The sequence below is a fragment of the Euwallacea fornicatus genome, chromosome 1 (genome assembly GCF_040115645.1).
Source record: "Euwallacea fornicatus isolate EFF26 chromosome 1, ASM4011564v1, whole genome shotgun sequence".
Taxonomy (NCBI): domain Eukaryota; kingdom Metazoa; phylum Arthropoda; class Insecta; order Coleoptera; family Curculionidae; genus Euwallacea; species Euwallacea fornicatus.
Window position 1 is genome coordinate 1,242,341 of NC_089541.1, and position 15,194 is coordinate 1,257,534.

Consider the following 15,194-nt stretch of genomic DNA (forward strand, 5'->3'; position numbering starts at 1 on the left):
TTTGCTGGAAATGTCAAAATATTATTTTTTATTAATTTAACCCCTTGTAGTTTGAAAATGTATTGTTTTTTTTATTCATTGTCGACCTTTTCTACGTACCCTCGATCTAACAAGTGTAGTTTTTGTTTGAAAATACTTTTTGTCAACTATATTTTTTTTCTCAAGTTTTGCGTTTTTATTAAACGTTTTTTTGAATCCGATCAATTTTAACGTCCGTTATCAGGAATCTTAATCGCATATTATTTCTATTACATGGTCAAATTCTACAAAACCAAGCAATTGCTGCTTAAATCTTAAAACACTTTTTCCGATATCATGAGCGATCACTCAAGAACCATAATCCACCTAGACATAGATTGCTTCTATGCTCAAGTGGAAATGGTCAAAAACCCAGCTCTGAAACACCAACCTCTGGGAATTCAACAAAAGACCATAGTGGTTACTAGCAACTATGTCGCGCGACAGTTTGGCATCAAAAAGTGTATGCCCATCCCTGAAGCCAAGAAATTATGCCCCGATTTGGTGCTTGTTAAAGGTGAAGACTTGTATGAATACCGGCAAGTGTCCCAACAGGTGACTGATCTTTTGAGTCAGTACTCCCAGTTTGTAGAACGTTTAGGTCTGGATGAGAACTTTGTTGATATTTCTGAATTAGTTGCAAAGAGAATGGGAGATGCTGATTATTCAAATCTTGAGGGATTTGTATATGGGGATGTAAATAGTTTTGACTGTGATTGTGGATGCCATGAGCGGCTTGTTATTGGGTCAGTAATAGCTCAGCAAATGCGAAATTCTGTGTTAGAAAAACTGCAACTAACTACATGTGCTGGAATAGCCCATAACAAAATTTTGGCCAAGATTGTTGGTTCCCTTCATAAACCAAATAAGCAAACTGTAATTTTTCCAAATAGTGCGCCTGAGCTTATGATTAGTTTGGGAAATGTGGGCAAAATTCCTTGGGTTGGACATGCCACTAAAGAGCTCTTATTATCCATTGATATAACCACTGTTGCTGAGTTACAAAACTGCAGCAAATCCCAACTAGAAAAAGTATTTGGAAAGGAAAAGGCTGAAAATATACTCAACCTTAGTTTTGGTACTGATGAGAGTCTAGTTAAATTAAAAGAGAAACCTCAAAGTTATGGTTTAGAGGATTCAGGCAAACCTTTAGTAACTGAGCAGCAAGTGAAAGAGAAATTTAAGGAGTTCTCAAAGCGCCTACTGAAGCTTCTAATAGAGGATGGCAGGGTACCAAAAGTGATAAAAGTCAGCTTACGCAGACATAACCCAGCACTCCCAATGGGGGACCCCAAGGAGACCAGACAGTGTTTGTTCAATGTGGATTTAAGTAATGAAACACAGATAGTTGCAATGGCCATGAGCTTGTTTTGGAAAGCTGTTGATAAGAAACAACCTTTTAAAATTGGAGTGCTAGGTCTAGGGTTTTCAAAGTTAGTTGAGAAGCCTAGTGGCAAGAGGACTTTATTTGAGTTTTTGCATGGAAATAATGCTGATAGAGCAACAAAGTCTGATAAGCTCCAAGAGTCTTCACACAGCTTTCAGACTAATTGTCAGTGTCCCCCAGGTGTGGATAAAGGTGTATTTGCAGAGTTGCCTTTGGAGGTTCAACAAGAGCTGTGGGATGATTATAAAAGGAAAGAGGATGGTTTAAAAGATGCTAAGAAGGCAAAGAAAAGTGGTACTTTGTTGAATTTTGTTGTGAGAGGCAAGATGCAATAGATTGTATAGTTTATTGGCTGAGACAGAAAGGTGTTTTTTAATATTCAAATTTAATACTTAAAATAAAGAACAGATAAGATTAAGTTCAGTCAGGTACACTGATAAAGCAATTATAATTATCAGGACAACATGTTTATTCTGGTATAATTAAAAAAAAACCTTGCAAATGGAGAGGTCTTGGTCAATAGCGACCTCAACAATTTTCGTAGAATTTTGATCATAAATGTTACATGATTTTACTTAGTCTATTTTGATTGTTTTTATTTTTTCCATTGCCCTCAAGAACTACAGCTGGTTTTCTTGGCATGTGATGTGCATGTTTAGTGAAAAAAGATCTTGTTAATGCTGGTGCCCCTGTTTGTTTATTTATTTAGGGATGATCCCATTCTTACCCTAAGTCTACCAAAATAAAATTATTTTTGAGCTTACCAATGGCACGCGTATGAAAAAGTTGTTTAATATTTTTGAAAGGAAATGGTACGCCACTGATTTTTCTAAAAATAAAAATTATTGAATTAAGAAATGTTGATTTTGATTTTCATATTTTGTAAAAGTAAGTTCAGTTGTTATTTGGAAATTTAGCCCAAACAAAAAAAAATTTAACTTATTTTCTGATAAAAACAATCAAAGTGATAGTTCCAATGCAATTTGACTATCATTTACACTTGCAAAATTTTTTGTTTAATTATCTCAAGTGGTTTGGCAATTATTAATAAATTTTAATTTTTTTAATAAAATTCTGATACCTTGTATCTCCGTTGTTGATGCTTCGAAAAAGCGCCAAAGGAAAAAATCTTAATATTTTCAGCCATATTTGCTGGTGAGAGGATAACTCCAACTTTGGAATCACCCTGTAGATTCAAACGTAGATAAAATATTACGACTTGAGCGGCTATCTAACAAGAGATAAAAAAACCCTCACTGTATGCCGCAAACACGCATAGATAACTAATTTGCACTGCACAAAACAGTACCTGTGATGCTCTATTTAATATAATTTTAAATCAAAGAGGATTCCGTGAGTCGCACAGTGAAGTGCGAAAAAATGTAATTTTCACGCTTCACTACTCGACTCACAGAAGAAACTGAAAATGTTTAATTAAAAAATTATGGTCATTATAGTCCATTGGTTTATGCTGCTGTTAAAGTGTTTGTTTATGTTTGTTCTGGAGGGGTCCAAAATAAAAATAAAGAATGAGTCCTATTTATGTGAAACTGGGCGCTAATGGGTTAACCTTGCCATTTTGAACTAGAAGTATCGATTATAATAAATCACCAGGCTACTCGGAATGATGAAATAGAGATAATAATGGGAAATCCACTTTTTTTAAAACTGTTTGCTTCAAGTATTTTAACATAGACACCAAGCTAAAGTCAATACGAGCGTTATAAAGAAGGTTTGCGCGTCGGTCGTCATGAGTTCAACAGAAAAAAGTGAAAATTTGGGTAATTTAACCACAAACCTTTGGAGATATTCGTGCAACTATCTTACAAAGTTCGGCATCGCCGGAATTGTAGTGTATTCCTGTTGGATTGCCATAATAAATTACAATTACTGGTTTTCTTGGCATATCATGTTATGCACCTTCGGAGTAAGTGGCTGCACTCGCCGCGCGTTTATCCCATTCAAATGCCCGCATTACTTGAAGAATTTTTCTGCAGTATCTGCCCCTAATGGCCGAATCCATCATGCTTTTTAACGGCGACGAATTGTGGTCCAAGCAGATATCCAGGACGGCCAAGTACACCGTCCACGGCGTAGTGGTCACTGTTGCCACCCTGATGATCCTCGTCGGTGACGCCCTGGTTTTTCATTACTTGCAACCTGGATATCATTTATACACTGTTCACGGAATTACGGGTAAACGTATTTAATCAAGAACCTTCGTCTTTGATAAGGTTTTCTATATGTAGGTTTAATTTCTCTCATATTGATCCTTCTCTCCGTCCCCTCCGGTCTGATGATCAAATACTATCGTGAAGTGAATCCGTATTTGTCGATGCGATTGATTTGGGTTAAAGCGATCCACAATCTCCTGAGCCTCATAGGCTATGCTGTAGGAATTATAAGTTTAGTGTACGCTTACTACACAAATTGGTTTGTTTATTACACGGATTACGCGTCTAGACTTGTAGCCGTGATAGTGACTCTTTTGGCGGGAGCCTGGACTATGAATGGGGCTATAGTTTCTTTGTATCATCAAATTAATTCGATTTTTTCCAATTAGATTGTTGGTCTTCACGTGCATGCCATGGAGATACTGCAATATTGCGATTGTTTGTGTAAATTTGTACATTATATGTAAGTTGAGATTTGAAGTCTAGTTATAACTAAATATTGATTTTCATTGTTTTCATGGAAATGTACATGCACTAGCTTGTTGATAGTATAGTTTTAGTATGGATATAATGTGCATGTTTTCTACAGACTAGACCAACGGGCTAAAATTGACAATGGCAGTGTTTACGGGTTGAACAAAGATGGTGATATGTACGTATGTTTTTGAGTTGCTTGTTTCTCATAATTCTAGCAGGATCAGAGGCGTGACGATGTAAGTTAACTATTTCACCGTGTTTCGAATAAACATAAACAGTTTTCGTGATTTTGATTTTATTCTTTTGGTGTTTAATTTATGAATTATTAGTTCTTTGTCTCTTCATTCCTTACCTGCCTTTGTTATACCAGTCTCTTGTATTTCAAATAAAAAACATAACAATTTTAAAATATTACTAGTCACATTTTATGTTGACCATGAATTGATTTTACATATACGATTCGTGTGTATGACGCACGTGTAAAAATCCTAACTATAAACCACAACAATGATTATCTTGAAGTAATTAAAAAATTGTGGCGAAATGGAAGAGATAATAGGCGACTTAATTCTCTGAAAATCTACTATTTTTTTGTACGTGACCCCGGGGAAAAAAAAATCTTGTCGGTAAGACGGTACTGGAGTTTGCATTACCAGTCTGTGTGGGGTTTAACCCACTAAAAAATATCGCGTTTGCAGAGGATTTCGAGCCCGTGTCCGAAAACCTCGATCGCGCTTTTGGACCGCTTTTTGATTTTGGCATCAGATAACGAAGTCAAGCGGTATTATCGCTATCTATTCTGTAGAAAATCGGCTATGGATGTGCCGAAACATTTAAATTTCTTGGCGTGACGCCATCTGTACGACGCCACGACTATACCTTTTTTTTTATAGAGAAATCTGTAATCTTTTACCTATGCCATCCATGTACGAAGTGTCGAATTGAGTATTGTGTAGTAGCAAAAACTGCCGCTATTCAAGAGCTGGGTGCAAGCATTATTTAAGCTGACTTTAATGGTTTCAAACTCGAACGACATTCTTGTACCCTTCTTTTTCTTGTCTAATAGACTTAGGTAGGTATCAAAAACACAGAAATGCGAAGAGGTATATTTAGCTCCTGATAGTTCTTGAATCGGGCTTCCGAAAAACAAATCCAAAATTATTCACCAAATTCAAAACATTTTACTCTAAATGGGACACTTCGGGTTAGGAACACAGAAGTGCGAAGAGGTATATTTAGTTCCTGGTAATTTTAAATCCGTTTCCGAAGAATCCAAAATCATTCACCATATTCGAAACGTTTTATTGGAAATGCAACATTTCGTATCAGGAACACAGAAATGCGAGGAGGTATGTTTAACCCCTGTGAATTTTACGACAAATCAATCCGAACATCCATCATGATGATAAAGCGAAGATGTTATCAAAAAGTTGTTCAACTCACCCAAGTAACTGAAAACAGTGTTGCTGTTTGAAGAAAATAGGCAGCAGGGTCGCCAACATGACGTCGCAATCAATTTTATCACATGTATTTGAGGCTGCATACAGCGGCGTCTTGAGCCGCCATTTTTACGTCACAGGCATTAACTTTATGAACCTAATGGTCTCTTAAGTGACATCAAGGAAATAAATAAGGTGCAGTGAGGTAAGTGTCGGCCAGTTTTTGTTGAATTTCGATTTACATTAATTTGTATACATTTGTACATAAATATTTTCGCTGCTATGCACATGGAGTTTTAGTGAGTGCAAGCAGGGGGCAATTAGGCGATTGATAAGTGCGAGGGCTACCGTTTCGTTTTCCACCATTATGGATCGGCTACTATCGATGACTCGTAAGCAGTACGTCATAATCCGAGGGTGGATGTAGTTTCTCGTGATTTTGGAGGACGCAAACTACACTCGTACATTCCGTTTTATAATTAAGTTAAAATTTAAAAATAAATTCAATTAACTTTTCGCCTGATAATCATCCAAAAAATCATCCCTTGAAGTTTGGCCACGTGACTTAACTTGACTCGTAACGAGTCAAAATCCTTTATAGAGCAGTTAGAGGTTTTTATATTAATTAAAATTAAACTTTTTATGTTAATCAAAATTGGTTTTATAGGGTGATAGTCTTAGATATATCTAAATTTTTTTCACATTAAATATAAGTTATTCTCTAGTCATGCGCGCTTTTCTAATGAAACTAAGGTTTCTACTAATTATGTTCTTTTTCATACATGTACGTAATATCCTAGGTCTGGCAGTGCATAGAAAAGCTCAAAATTTCTAAATTTAAAATGCGCAACTTGATGATGTAACGACGCCCGCCGCTGCGTTGTTGTTTCACTTGCCATTCACGTGGTGCCGCCACCAACGACATATGAATTTGAACTTGTAGTTGGTGGCGACGCCATACAGAAAGCAAGGGAATTAAAAGAACAGGAGAGATTTTTTTTGTAAAATTCATTTTGTGAAAAATTTAATTTCGAGCATGCTCTATTTCTAATAGATGGCAGTTTGGCTATGTATATTTTATATATACGTACACCTATATACATATATATAGAATATGTGTTGATATTTAGTTAACGTCTAAGCTACTGCTCATTTTATGTATTATATAGAAACAATCACAGACAACTAAATTACAATTTTTAGAGTATGCTCCTGGTGCTAAGCCTGAAATGTACATCTAATAGAAAATACTAAATCGAGTGTAATACAATTTCAGGTCCTAAAACACACATAGCTAGCTTACTTTCATACCACACCGATAAATCCTTTCATTCGTTTTAAATATGATATTATAATAACTAAATTTTTCTAAAATATCGCTTCATCCTTCGTTGCGTCGAGCAACGACCAATGAAACTTCGCGTCTTAAAATACGATAATTTGTTAGTAAGTCTATCAGTTCCAGATTCTCCGAAGATGTCTAAACCACCTCCATCTAATTCATATTCCTAGCGAGGCTTAAACGTAATCTTACTGCGTCCTCCTACACGATTCGCAACAGTTTTTCGTGTAGAACGAGTAACTGCAGAGGCGAGCTTGCACGGCCAATCGACACTTTTGGATTTTATCTACGCAGGAACCTGTAAAAAAAACACAAATTAATGAAATAAAGTTTGTTTAGAACGGTTCCATTAATAATTTTATTTTAAAACTGAATTGTCTGTAATAACTAAACGGTGCATGTGATAAGACGACGAAGTGGTGTGGGGTTATTACGACAAAATGACGAATGTGTAGTTATGATATCACCTGATAGTAAAAGGTGTATAAAATGGGCTGGATTAAGATTATTCTGTACATACGATCTACCGGCTCATCCTGGGCCAAACGAAAACTGAAGCTGTCCCTGTTTTCTCTATGCTGCGGTTCACAGGCGCACGGCCTCTTGGCTGCCGGGATTTTGTCCTCTGGACAGGCATTAGAAGCTCTTTTGTCTATGTCCAGACATTTGACCTCGCGACGTTGCACACCTGAGGGGCATGCACCTTCGCACTTGCCCCAGTCGCCCGTGAACCATTGAGGAGGGCACAAACCTATTTTCCAAAATAAATTTTTTAAAGAGAATCCCACATACCAAACTGGATATTTTTACCGTAACAGGACTGCTCTTCGTATGGTCTAGAAGCTACGGGACAAACCATCTCATTGGTAATATGGGAAACTCCTCGTATACGGGCGATGCATAGGACTTCTCTCTTCTGTGTCGCTAGGCCGTTGCACGAATCCGAACACTCTCCCCAGGGACCTTAACAGACGTATTAAAAAAAAAATAAATATATTTTTTTATGTTGTCGATTCGCACCTGCAAACCATTGTCCGTCACAATGTTTTTCGCTAGAGCAGGACCTTGAGGTTTCCGGCTTCGAGTCCGGACTGCAGTGGTCGTGTTCGCACAAGACGAATCGGCTTTGATTTCCTATTCCTGATGAAAACAATCAAGAATTGAAGCTTGAAATGCGGAAAAGATCGATGAATTGGGACGCACCACATTGTACTGAACAATGAGACCAATCTGTGACTAGCCAGGATGAGAGTGAATTTCCTTGGTCTATAGATCTTGTTTGAGAGGGAGAAGAGTCGAGACACGGCCCTTGGTGGCAATATTCGGCGTGGACAGGTCGATTTTCTGCGTGGCATTGGCCAGAGGGACACACGACTGAACGCGTTCTGTGGCCGTTTCCACATGTCACTGAACACTGAGGAAATCATATAAAAATATCCGTAAGGAGAACGATTATCAGGCAATATAGATTTTTTTAAGAAATGCATCGACCACCCACTGTAGGGTATTTAAAAACGAGCACAGTTTTCACTTCACCCCTGTAAATCTAATTTACTGATTTCGTTAAATGTGTTCGAACCGAACTCAAGAAGTCCGAATCTTCAACTTGCAGTGACGCAGTTGTTTTTTGAGTGGATAATCTATTCACTGATTTTTGATTGAAGACGTGACTCAAAATATCACAGTTTTAAATTAATTAAATTAGTATTCCCGAATCACCCGGGATCCCTGGAAGGACGAGCCGAATCTGTAGTTTTCGACGTCGACAAGTGCACGATTTGATTTTTTGAGGGCGATTATGAACTCAATCTCTAAGCAATTTCGAAACTCTAACTCAAATCCTTTGGCAACATCGTTGGTACCTTTCTGGAAAAGGCGGTCTGATCATTATTTACCTGAGACCACGCCCCCACCGTCCACTCCTCTTTCGTCGTCACTGGCTGCGGCAGCTCATTATCGCTCAAACCCCTAAATGCGTCGCACTCCCTCTCTTGGCACGCCCTCGTCTGCAGAGATGGCTTGGGGCCGTGCCCGCATTGTGCGTCGCTCACGACGACCATTTTACCTCCCACCTCCTTTTTGCAAAGAGGGATAAACTGCTGCACTCCCTCTCCACAGGACACTGAACATTGGCCCCAAATCCCGTCCCAGAAGGCAGTGGCATTGGGACAAGGCTCCACGTTACAAGTAACCGGAGCGAGGGCTGGAGCGTCCAAATGAGCGCATCTCTTCTCGTTTGTAAGCACTTGGTGCGTGGGATTGATCACTCTATAGCACTGTCTAATGTAGTTTTGTGTCCCTATGTAGGGGTTCGTCAAGACACCTCACAACGAGCAAATTCGCCAGCTTACCCCCTCCGCAAGTCTTGGAACACTGAGTCAAACCTGTGACTTTCCAGTGGTAGTTGCGCCTTCGCAGGCGCGTTTTCCTGGGTCCTGGATAAATGATCGAAGGTTTAGGGTCGTCTCTTTGGTTGCTGAAAATAGTGGAATTGTCCTCCTGAGGACGCCTCAGCAAGGGCGGGGCAATCAGGGGCAATCCCTCCGGCAAAGCGTAACGATACTTGACTCCATAGTTCTGCTGATATCCTATAATCTATCTGGGAGATGAGTTACAATCTATGGTATTGGGGGAATTTACCATGATGTCCAATGATAGAGCTAGGGGCCCTGGGGCTGTAATTGTCTCCAAGGAAGTGCTATCCTGCTTCACATAGGTAATTTTAGTGCCTGCAGCCTCGAATGTTTTACTGGGGCTAAATTTCCAGTCTCCATTGAGGATTTGGGTGATATTATCGCTGACTTTTAAAGCTGAAAAATGCCGAATATCAAAACCTGCGTCTGTCTTAATTAGAGTTTCAACGGGGCAGAGAGGCTCGAAAAATTAGGAAAAAAGCGAATTTAAGGCAAAAAAAGTGCTCGATGGCACCTCTGAGTCTAAAATTTCTAACTGCGAATTACAGATAAGGAAATTTCTATCGATGAAAATCGAATACTAATCGCTCATAACCAGTGCCGGGCTTAGGAACTCGGGCGTCCTGACCGGAACTTTTTTGTAACTGCCGCCCCCCTACCCCCCGAAACAGCCTCCCACCAGGAGAGTTCGTCGGCCTGACCCGTCACCCCCTACAAGTTCGACGCACAGTTTTCTAGTTTTTTAACAGTTTTTCCATGTTTTCCTAAATTCACCCTTTTCTCAATTTTTCCAGGAAAAAACACGCTTTTCTTCCAACAGCCATTTTTCCGATTTCCTTAACTTCCAATCGGAATGAACCCCGCCGTAGGAGGTCCGAAGGTTTCAATGGCACATTTATTTATATAACAACACTGATTTTCTTCGCGAAGATAATCGCTCCAATGATCCATGAAACACATTATTATTGGAAACCATAATTACCATCATTACCATTATTACCATTATTTGTCACCAACATCATGCAATCTCACCTAAAATATTTCGAGTGTGTTTTATTTGTTGCACTTGGATCCCACAAGCGCCTTTAGGGATTTGCACCACCAAAGAGTACCCAGGGGGCAGGTCTGGACGGGTGTAGATGCCGTTGAAGGTCCTGCAGCCCCCTCGGAGGCACGTCAGGCATTGGTGCTGATCGCTGTCGTCGCTGCCTCCAACCACGCCCTGTGAGTTGACGCTCTGAAAGGGGGATATAACGCGTTTTACAACGTATAATTACTGTTGTGTATACAGGGTGTCGGTTCGTGAACGTCCCGGCGCAATGAGTTTTGATATCATGTACGAACCACTCACAGGCTGACAGGCCACAGGCGGAAGTAGAATGGACATAGTCGATAGGTGATGAAGAAGGATAATTAAGAAACGTATTGAGGGTACGCGAACGAGAGGAAAAGAAAATGGAGAAAACATGTGGAAATAAACACGAAAGAAAATAATGAAAGAGAAGAAGGCACGAAGCCTTAGAGACCGTAATTACGCAGAAGAGAATATGCTGTGGCAGGAAAGGGCAGAATAAGAGACTCTTTTCACGTTGAGGCGATGAAGAGTCATTTTCTTGAAGCCAGAAAAGGGAACATTAAAAGGAAAAAAATAATTTTGTGAGAAAAATGATGAGAAGACAGAGAGGACAATCTGGGAAAGATAATGAAAGACGATCGTGGGGGACGGGGAAGGGAGAAAGATTGAGAGAAAAAGCAGAGGCGGGTTAGGAGTGATAAAAGCGATAATGACCAAGACATTTTGCGTCTCTCGACAGAAAACGAAAGAAAAATGGCCGATATGAAGAGTCAGTTTGGGGTGGCAAAAAGGGCTTGGTTCCGTATACAATAAACAACAATTGACTATTGTGAAAATTACGGTGACTCTTAGTTCGTTCAACCTTTAATGCCATTTACAGGTCCACTGTTTCCAACACATTCGCTTTGAAACTTTTCCAACTGATGAACCACAGAGGTGTCAGTCTCAGGTTCTTATACACTGAAAGTTTTCATATAAAGTTACTCAGTGTAACACCCAGAGGTATTACGTTTAACAACCGCAAATCTATATTTACATGACTATTACGTGGAATGCGTGTATTCGGTGACGCTTCATTAGGCAATCCGCCGAAATGTTCCCTCCCCCTATTGACCCACTTATTTTGCATAATCATTATCTCCCGGAGAGTGGAAAAAAGCCGATAAGAAGACCGGCCTTAGATTTACTACTTACAGCGACACAATGTCCTATTGAAGTCATAAAACCTGCCCAGTCACACGGAGGTTAATAAATTTAAATTGTTCGACGGTAAATAGGCTTAAGCCAGATAATTTGATTGCGCCATCTTGTTTACACCGTCTACTATTTACGAAACAATGTTCGGAGCGCGCACCACCTGAAACTCGACCAACAACTCCATAAGCTGATAAGCCGCTTACAAAATTATTCCCAAAATAATCCCCCCAATTAATTCGCCGCCACTGTACGGCCGTACAAAACCGAACAAAGGGGGTTTTGGAAAATTGAAAAAAAATCTCAATTTAACCGTGTAATTCAGCACGTCAATCACGAGGCAGGCGTTAATTGCGAGAGAAGACACACCTAAAGGCTTCGATTTGCCTTCATCATCAATAGTTCCAAATAAAAAAAAAAATTTAAAAAAAAAAAAAAAAAACGAAAAGCGGGGCAGTGGCGGCCCCGCAGGCACACCACTGTCCGGCGGGCAATTATTTAATTACGATCCTCGAGATGTATTATTATCGTCATTATCTATCGAGTAATTACGTTTGAAACGCGGACAGTTATGACTTCTGGCGCTCGCTGAGTTTCATAAGCGCCAGTGCAGCCTTCATAATTGCTTTATTATTTGCAATTAATTTCCTGAAATGTGGGTGCCCTGCCTGACACAATATATGACGCAGGGCTGGATCGGAACTTTCAACTTAAATGAGTTAAATACGCTCAAGCCGAAGCCGGACGGCGAACGGCAACGCGGCACTCTCGGAGAAAGCACTTCGATGTCAACATGTTCCGGTTAATCCGGCTCAAAAACTTCGGAGTTTCGGCGAGTTTTGCTTCGAACGTTCGTGTTAAAAATGCGAATATTTGTGGGGCGCAAAAATCTTGAAAATGTTCACTAAATCCGTCAGACGGCAACGCCGCACTCTTCTCTCGTCTTCCGTGAATGCTACCTGATGATAGCAGATTTGGCTTATCAGTTAACAAAGCAAACGCAGCGTTGTCAATATGTGTGCAATTTTTCTATGCGTTGCACGATATGTAATTTAGTAGGGCTGCACTTTGGTACGCGAAATACTGCGAAGAAATTCAAATTTCGCAAATCTTCATTCTTTTTCTCTACTTCAACCGTTAAAAATGACAATAATTATGAAATCTCTAAAATCGCCCAATCACTGGAATGGAGAAACTGCGCTCCTCCATTGTTTCTGGCGGAAAATATGATTGCACACAAACGTCAAAACTAGGGCCACGTTGCCAATATCAAAAATCCTTCCCTTCGGCAACTTCCTCTTCGTTTGCGGTTTATCGAGCTTTCGATGCGTCCTCCTATTCAATCACTTATTGCCCCCATTAATTTCGCGAATTTTCACACATTTCAATGCGATTTAATGGGTTTCATTATGGTACCATGTCATCGAAATAATTGTGCCGCGATATACCGCGACGATCGCAATCTCGCAACTTATCGATTGATTGTTCCCCAATCGATCTGCCGCCCTCAAATTAACCGGCACTCTTTCTTTCATATTTTAAACGCCCGAAAATTGGCTCGTAATTTTGTTCTTTTAACGATGTCCATCATGTAAGGACACGAGGAGGTGGGCTTCTTTAAGAATGTCGATATGGGCAATTTAGTGATCCCACGCTAAATCGATAATTATGCCCGATGGAAATCTTTGTCTAAAACAGTAGCAATAGAAGATTTCTTCAGGCCGTTTTTGGTTTAATGAAGATGTTTATCTGGGCAGGTTTACGCGGACATAAACACAACTAATTACCTTTTAATATTCAAGTGCCTAAAGTCCTTAAAAAGCGGCCATGGTAACAAAGATTCAAATAATTGAGACAAACAGTCCGGCAATTTCACGACAAACACGCGATTTCAAGGGCGACTTTAATAGTATGTTTCAAATTGATTCTCGCACCTCTTTCGGCCACATGGCCCGTAAACTGCTCGTCTTGTCTAAATCACACAGAAAAATAAATAAAAACCGACCGTGGACGGCCGTTATTCACCCAGAATAACGGCAACGCCGCCTCAGTTTTCTAAGTACAGAAAAAGACATCGCGCGAACTAACGACGGAAAACATGGCGGCTGCTCTCAAATTTTCATGGGAGAGTTGCGTTGCAAATCGCCATATCAAAATTTCCGATACATCCGAGACGATTAAAAACCGTCATATCGTCTGTTAACAGAACTTTTTTTCCTATTATTCGTGTAAAACAAGGAAAACGACAACACCGCGATCCTTTTTGATTTCTAGTTTAAAGATGGCGCTAGCTGTCAAAGAACAGTTATGGCGGCCGCTCTCAAATTTGATCATTACAACTTTTTGGCTTCTAGTAAAGGATGCAAAAATTGTTATTAAAAAACGTGAATCTTCGCGAGATCCTATGAAACCAACATGGCGGCTGCTGTCGCGCCCAAAGCGTAAATGCAACGTTGTCGCTAATACGAACGTTTATTAGTTCTTAACCGCGTCTTTGTCACAATACAAAAACTGACGTAATAACCTCATCAGAACCGATTCTCACACACCTCTCTCTGGACCACATGGCCGATAAAGATCCCGATTTATCTAAATGGCGCTCGTCCATTTGAAACATGTAATTGCACTTTGGCACAATATAAACTTGCTGGCGCCACGAACGCCACTGACGTCCGAGCCGCGGCCTGGAAAAATATGGCGAATTTGCATGATTTATGTAGAATGGATTCCATTGACAAGCATGGCAATTATTTGTTCGAGTTCCCCTTTTTGATGTATCCCGCTATTAATATTTATACACTTTATGACATGTGAATGTTATACGATTTGTTTACGATTTATGGTCGGTTTCTTATAAAAGCAGAAATCGAGGCTATATGCTATTACCAACGTTTAATTATCCATAGTTTTTTATGTATGGCGTCATGTCTACACTTATCAAGAAAGTCTCGCTTATCTACGCTGCAAAAGTATATCTCCACGGCTCCATCTATTGACAAAATTTCAGTATCACGGTCGCAAACCAGAGATGGCGCGGTCCCCATAGTGACAATTTAATTGTGTTACTTACCCAGGTGCCAAACTCCAACAACAACCATATTAACTGTCTCAAATACATAATGACAAAATTCCCGTCAGGCTTTTGCGGCACTCCCTTTACATGTCAAAGTGCGCGGATTTAGGCAGATTTGGTCTCAATTAAATCCTTAAAAGCTTAAAAAGGGTCGAAAATGGAGAGATACATTGTTATTTATGGCAGAAAACAGAGCAATTGAAATCGAAAATAAACATTTTATCGACATGGCTTTAGTTTTGCGGTAATAAAGAAAAACCATAAAAATTGATTTAATGCGCGTGAAAGAATTTCGGTTTGGCACTTGAATCGGTTTTCGAAAATATGTGCTTATCAAAAGCCTTGACCTGTTTGTTAAGGAGAAAATGGCTCAAGATTAATGTAGGAGTGAACAAACAAAAGTAGTTAAATGACCAGGCTCCGTTTCTCGTTTATCGTCCGGAAAATTATAACTCCTGTCAAACGATTGACAATGACAGCGCTACGTTGCCAATATATGGAACATTTCTTACGAATATTTTAGGTGAGGATTGCGGAATACTTCTTTGCCTCGGCGATTTTGCCGTTAGTGGTAATTTCTTTAAATAAAATTAATCAGTTT

The 15,194-nt window shown here is 39.6% G+C and overlaps 3 protein-coding genes across 6 annotated transcripts in view; 2 read left to right on the forward strand and 1 right to left on the reverse strand.

The window, feature by feature from the left end:
• Window positions 1-145: 145 nt before the first annotated feature.
• Window positions 146-2,263, forward strand: PolI (DNA polymerase iota). Its single transcript, XM_066283248.1, has one exon. It carries the CDS (start codon window positions 316-318, stop codon window positions 1,738-1,740), a length of 1,425 nt encoding a protein of 474 aa, XP_066139345.1. The 5' UTR covers window positions 146-315; the 3' UTR covers window positions 1,741-2,263.
• A 779-nt stretch (window positions 2,264-3,042) lies between these two features.
• Window positions 3,043-4,343, forward strand: LOC136339831 (probable transmembrane reductase CYB561D1). Its single transcript, XM_066283368.1, has 3 exons — window positions 3,043-3,332; window positions 3,403-3,601; window positions 3,655-4,343. Exons 1-3 carry the CDS (start codon window positions 3,156-3,158, stop codon window positions 3,966-3,968), a joined length of 690 nt encoding a protein of 229 aa, XP_066139465.1. The 5' UTR covers window positions 3,043-3,155; the 3' UTR covers window positions 3,969-4,343.
• A 1,227-nt stretch (window positions 4,344-5,570) lies between these two features.
• The window catches only part of loh (lonely heart), a 51,645-nt gene continuing 42,021 nt past the window's right edge, over window positions 5,571-15,194 (reverse strand). For 3 of the 4 annotated variants that reach the window (XM_066283141.1, XM_066283146.1, XM_066283134.1), the window contains exons 7-15: window positions 10,284-10,488; window positions 9,478-9,647; window positions 9,189-9,432; window positions 8,733-9,136; window positions 8,041-8,251; window positions 7,858-7,977; window positions 7,648-7,800; window positions 7,358-7,588; window positions 5,571-7,135 (exon numbers count right to left, since the gene is read on the reverse strand). In XM_066283141.1, coding sequence (XP_066139238.1) covers window positions 7,026-7,135; window positions 7,358-7,588; window positions 7,648-7,800; window positions 7,858-7,977; window positions 8,041-8,251; window positions 8,733-9,136; window positions 9,189-9,432; window positions 9,478-9,647; window positions 10,284-10,488 — 1,848 coding nt within the window. In that variant the 3' untranslated portion in view covers window positions 5,571-7,025. The remainder of the gene's footprint in view (window positions 7,136-7,357; window positions 7,589-7,647; window positions 7,801-7,857; window positions 7,978-8,040; window positions 8,252-8,732; window positions 9,137-9,188; window positions 9,433-9,477; window positions 9,648-10,283; window positions 10,489-15,194) is intronic. The other variant, XM_066283155.1, reaches the window with a different exon arrangement.

Bases quoted from the DNA above. Each gene is read 5' to 3' on its own strand.
- PolI (XM_066283248.1), top strand. From the start codon at position 316: ATGAGCGATCACTCAAGAACCATAATCCACCTAGACATAGATTGCTTC.
- LOC136339831 (XM_066283368.1), top strand. From the start codon at position 3,156: ATGAGTTCAACAGAAAAAAGTGAAAATTTGGGTAATTTAACCACAAAC. The intron at 3,333-3,402 runs GTAAGTGGCTGC...ATTTTTCTGCAG, and splicing joins TCATGTTATGCACCTTCGGA to TATCTGCCCCTAATGGCCGA. The intron at 3,602-3,654 runs GTAAACGTATTT...TTCTATATGTAG, and splicing joins CACTGTTCACGGAATTACGG to GTTTAATTTCTCTCATATTG.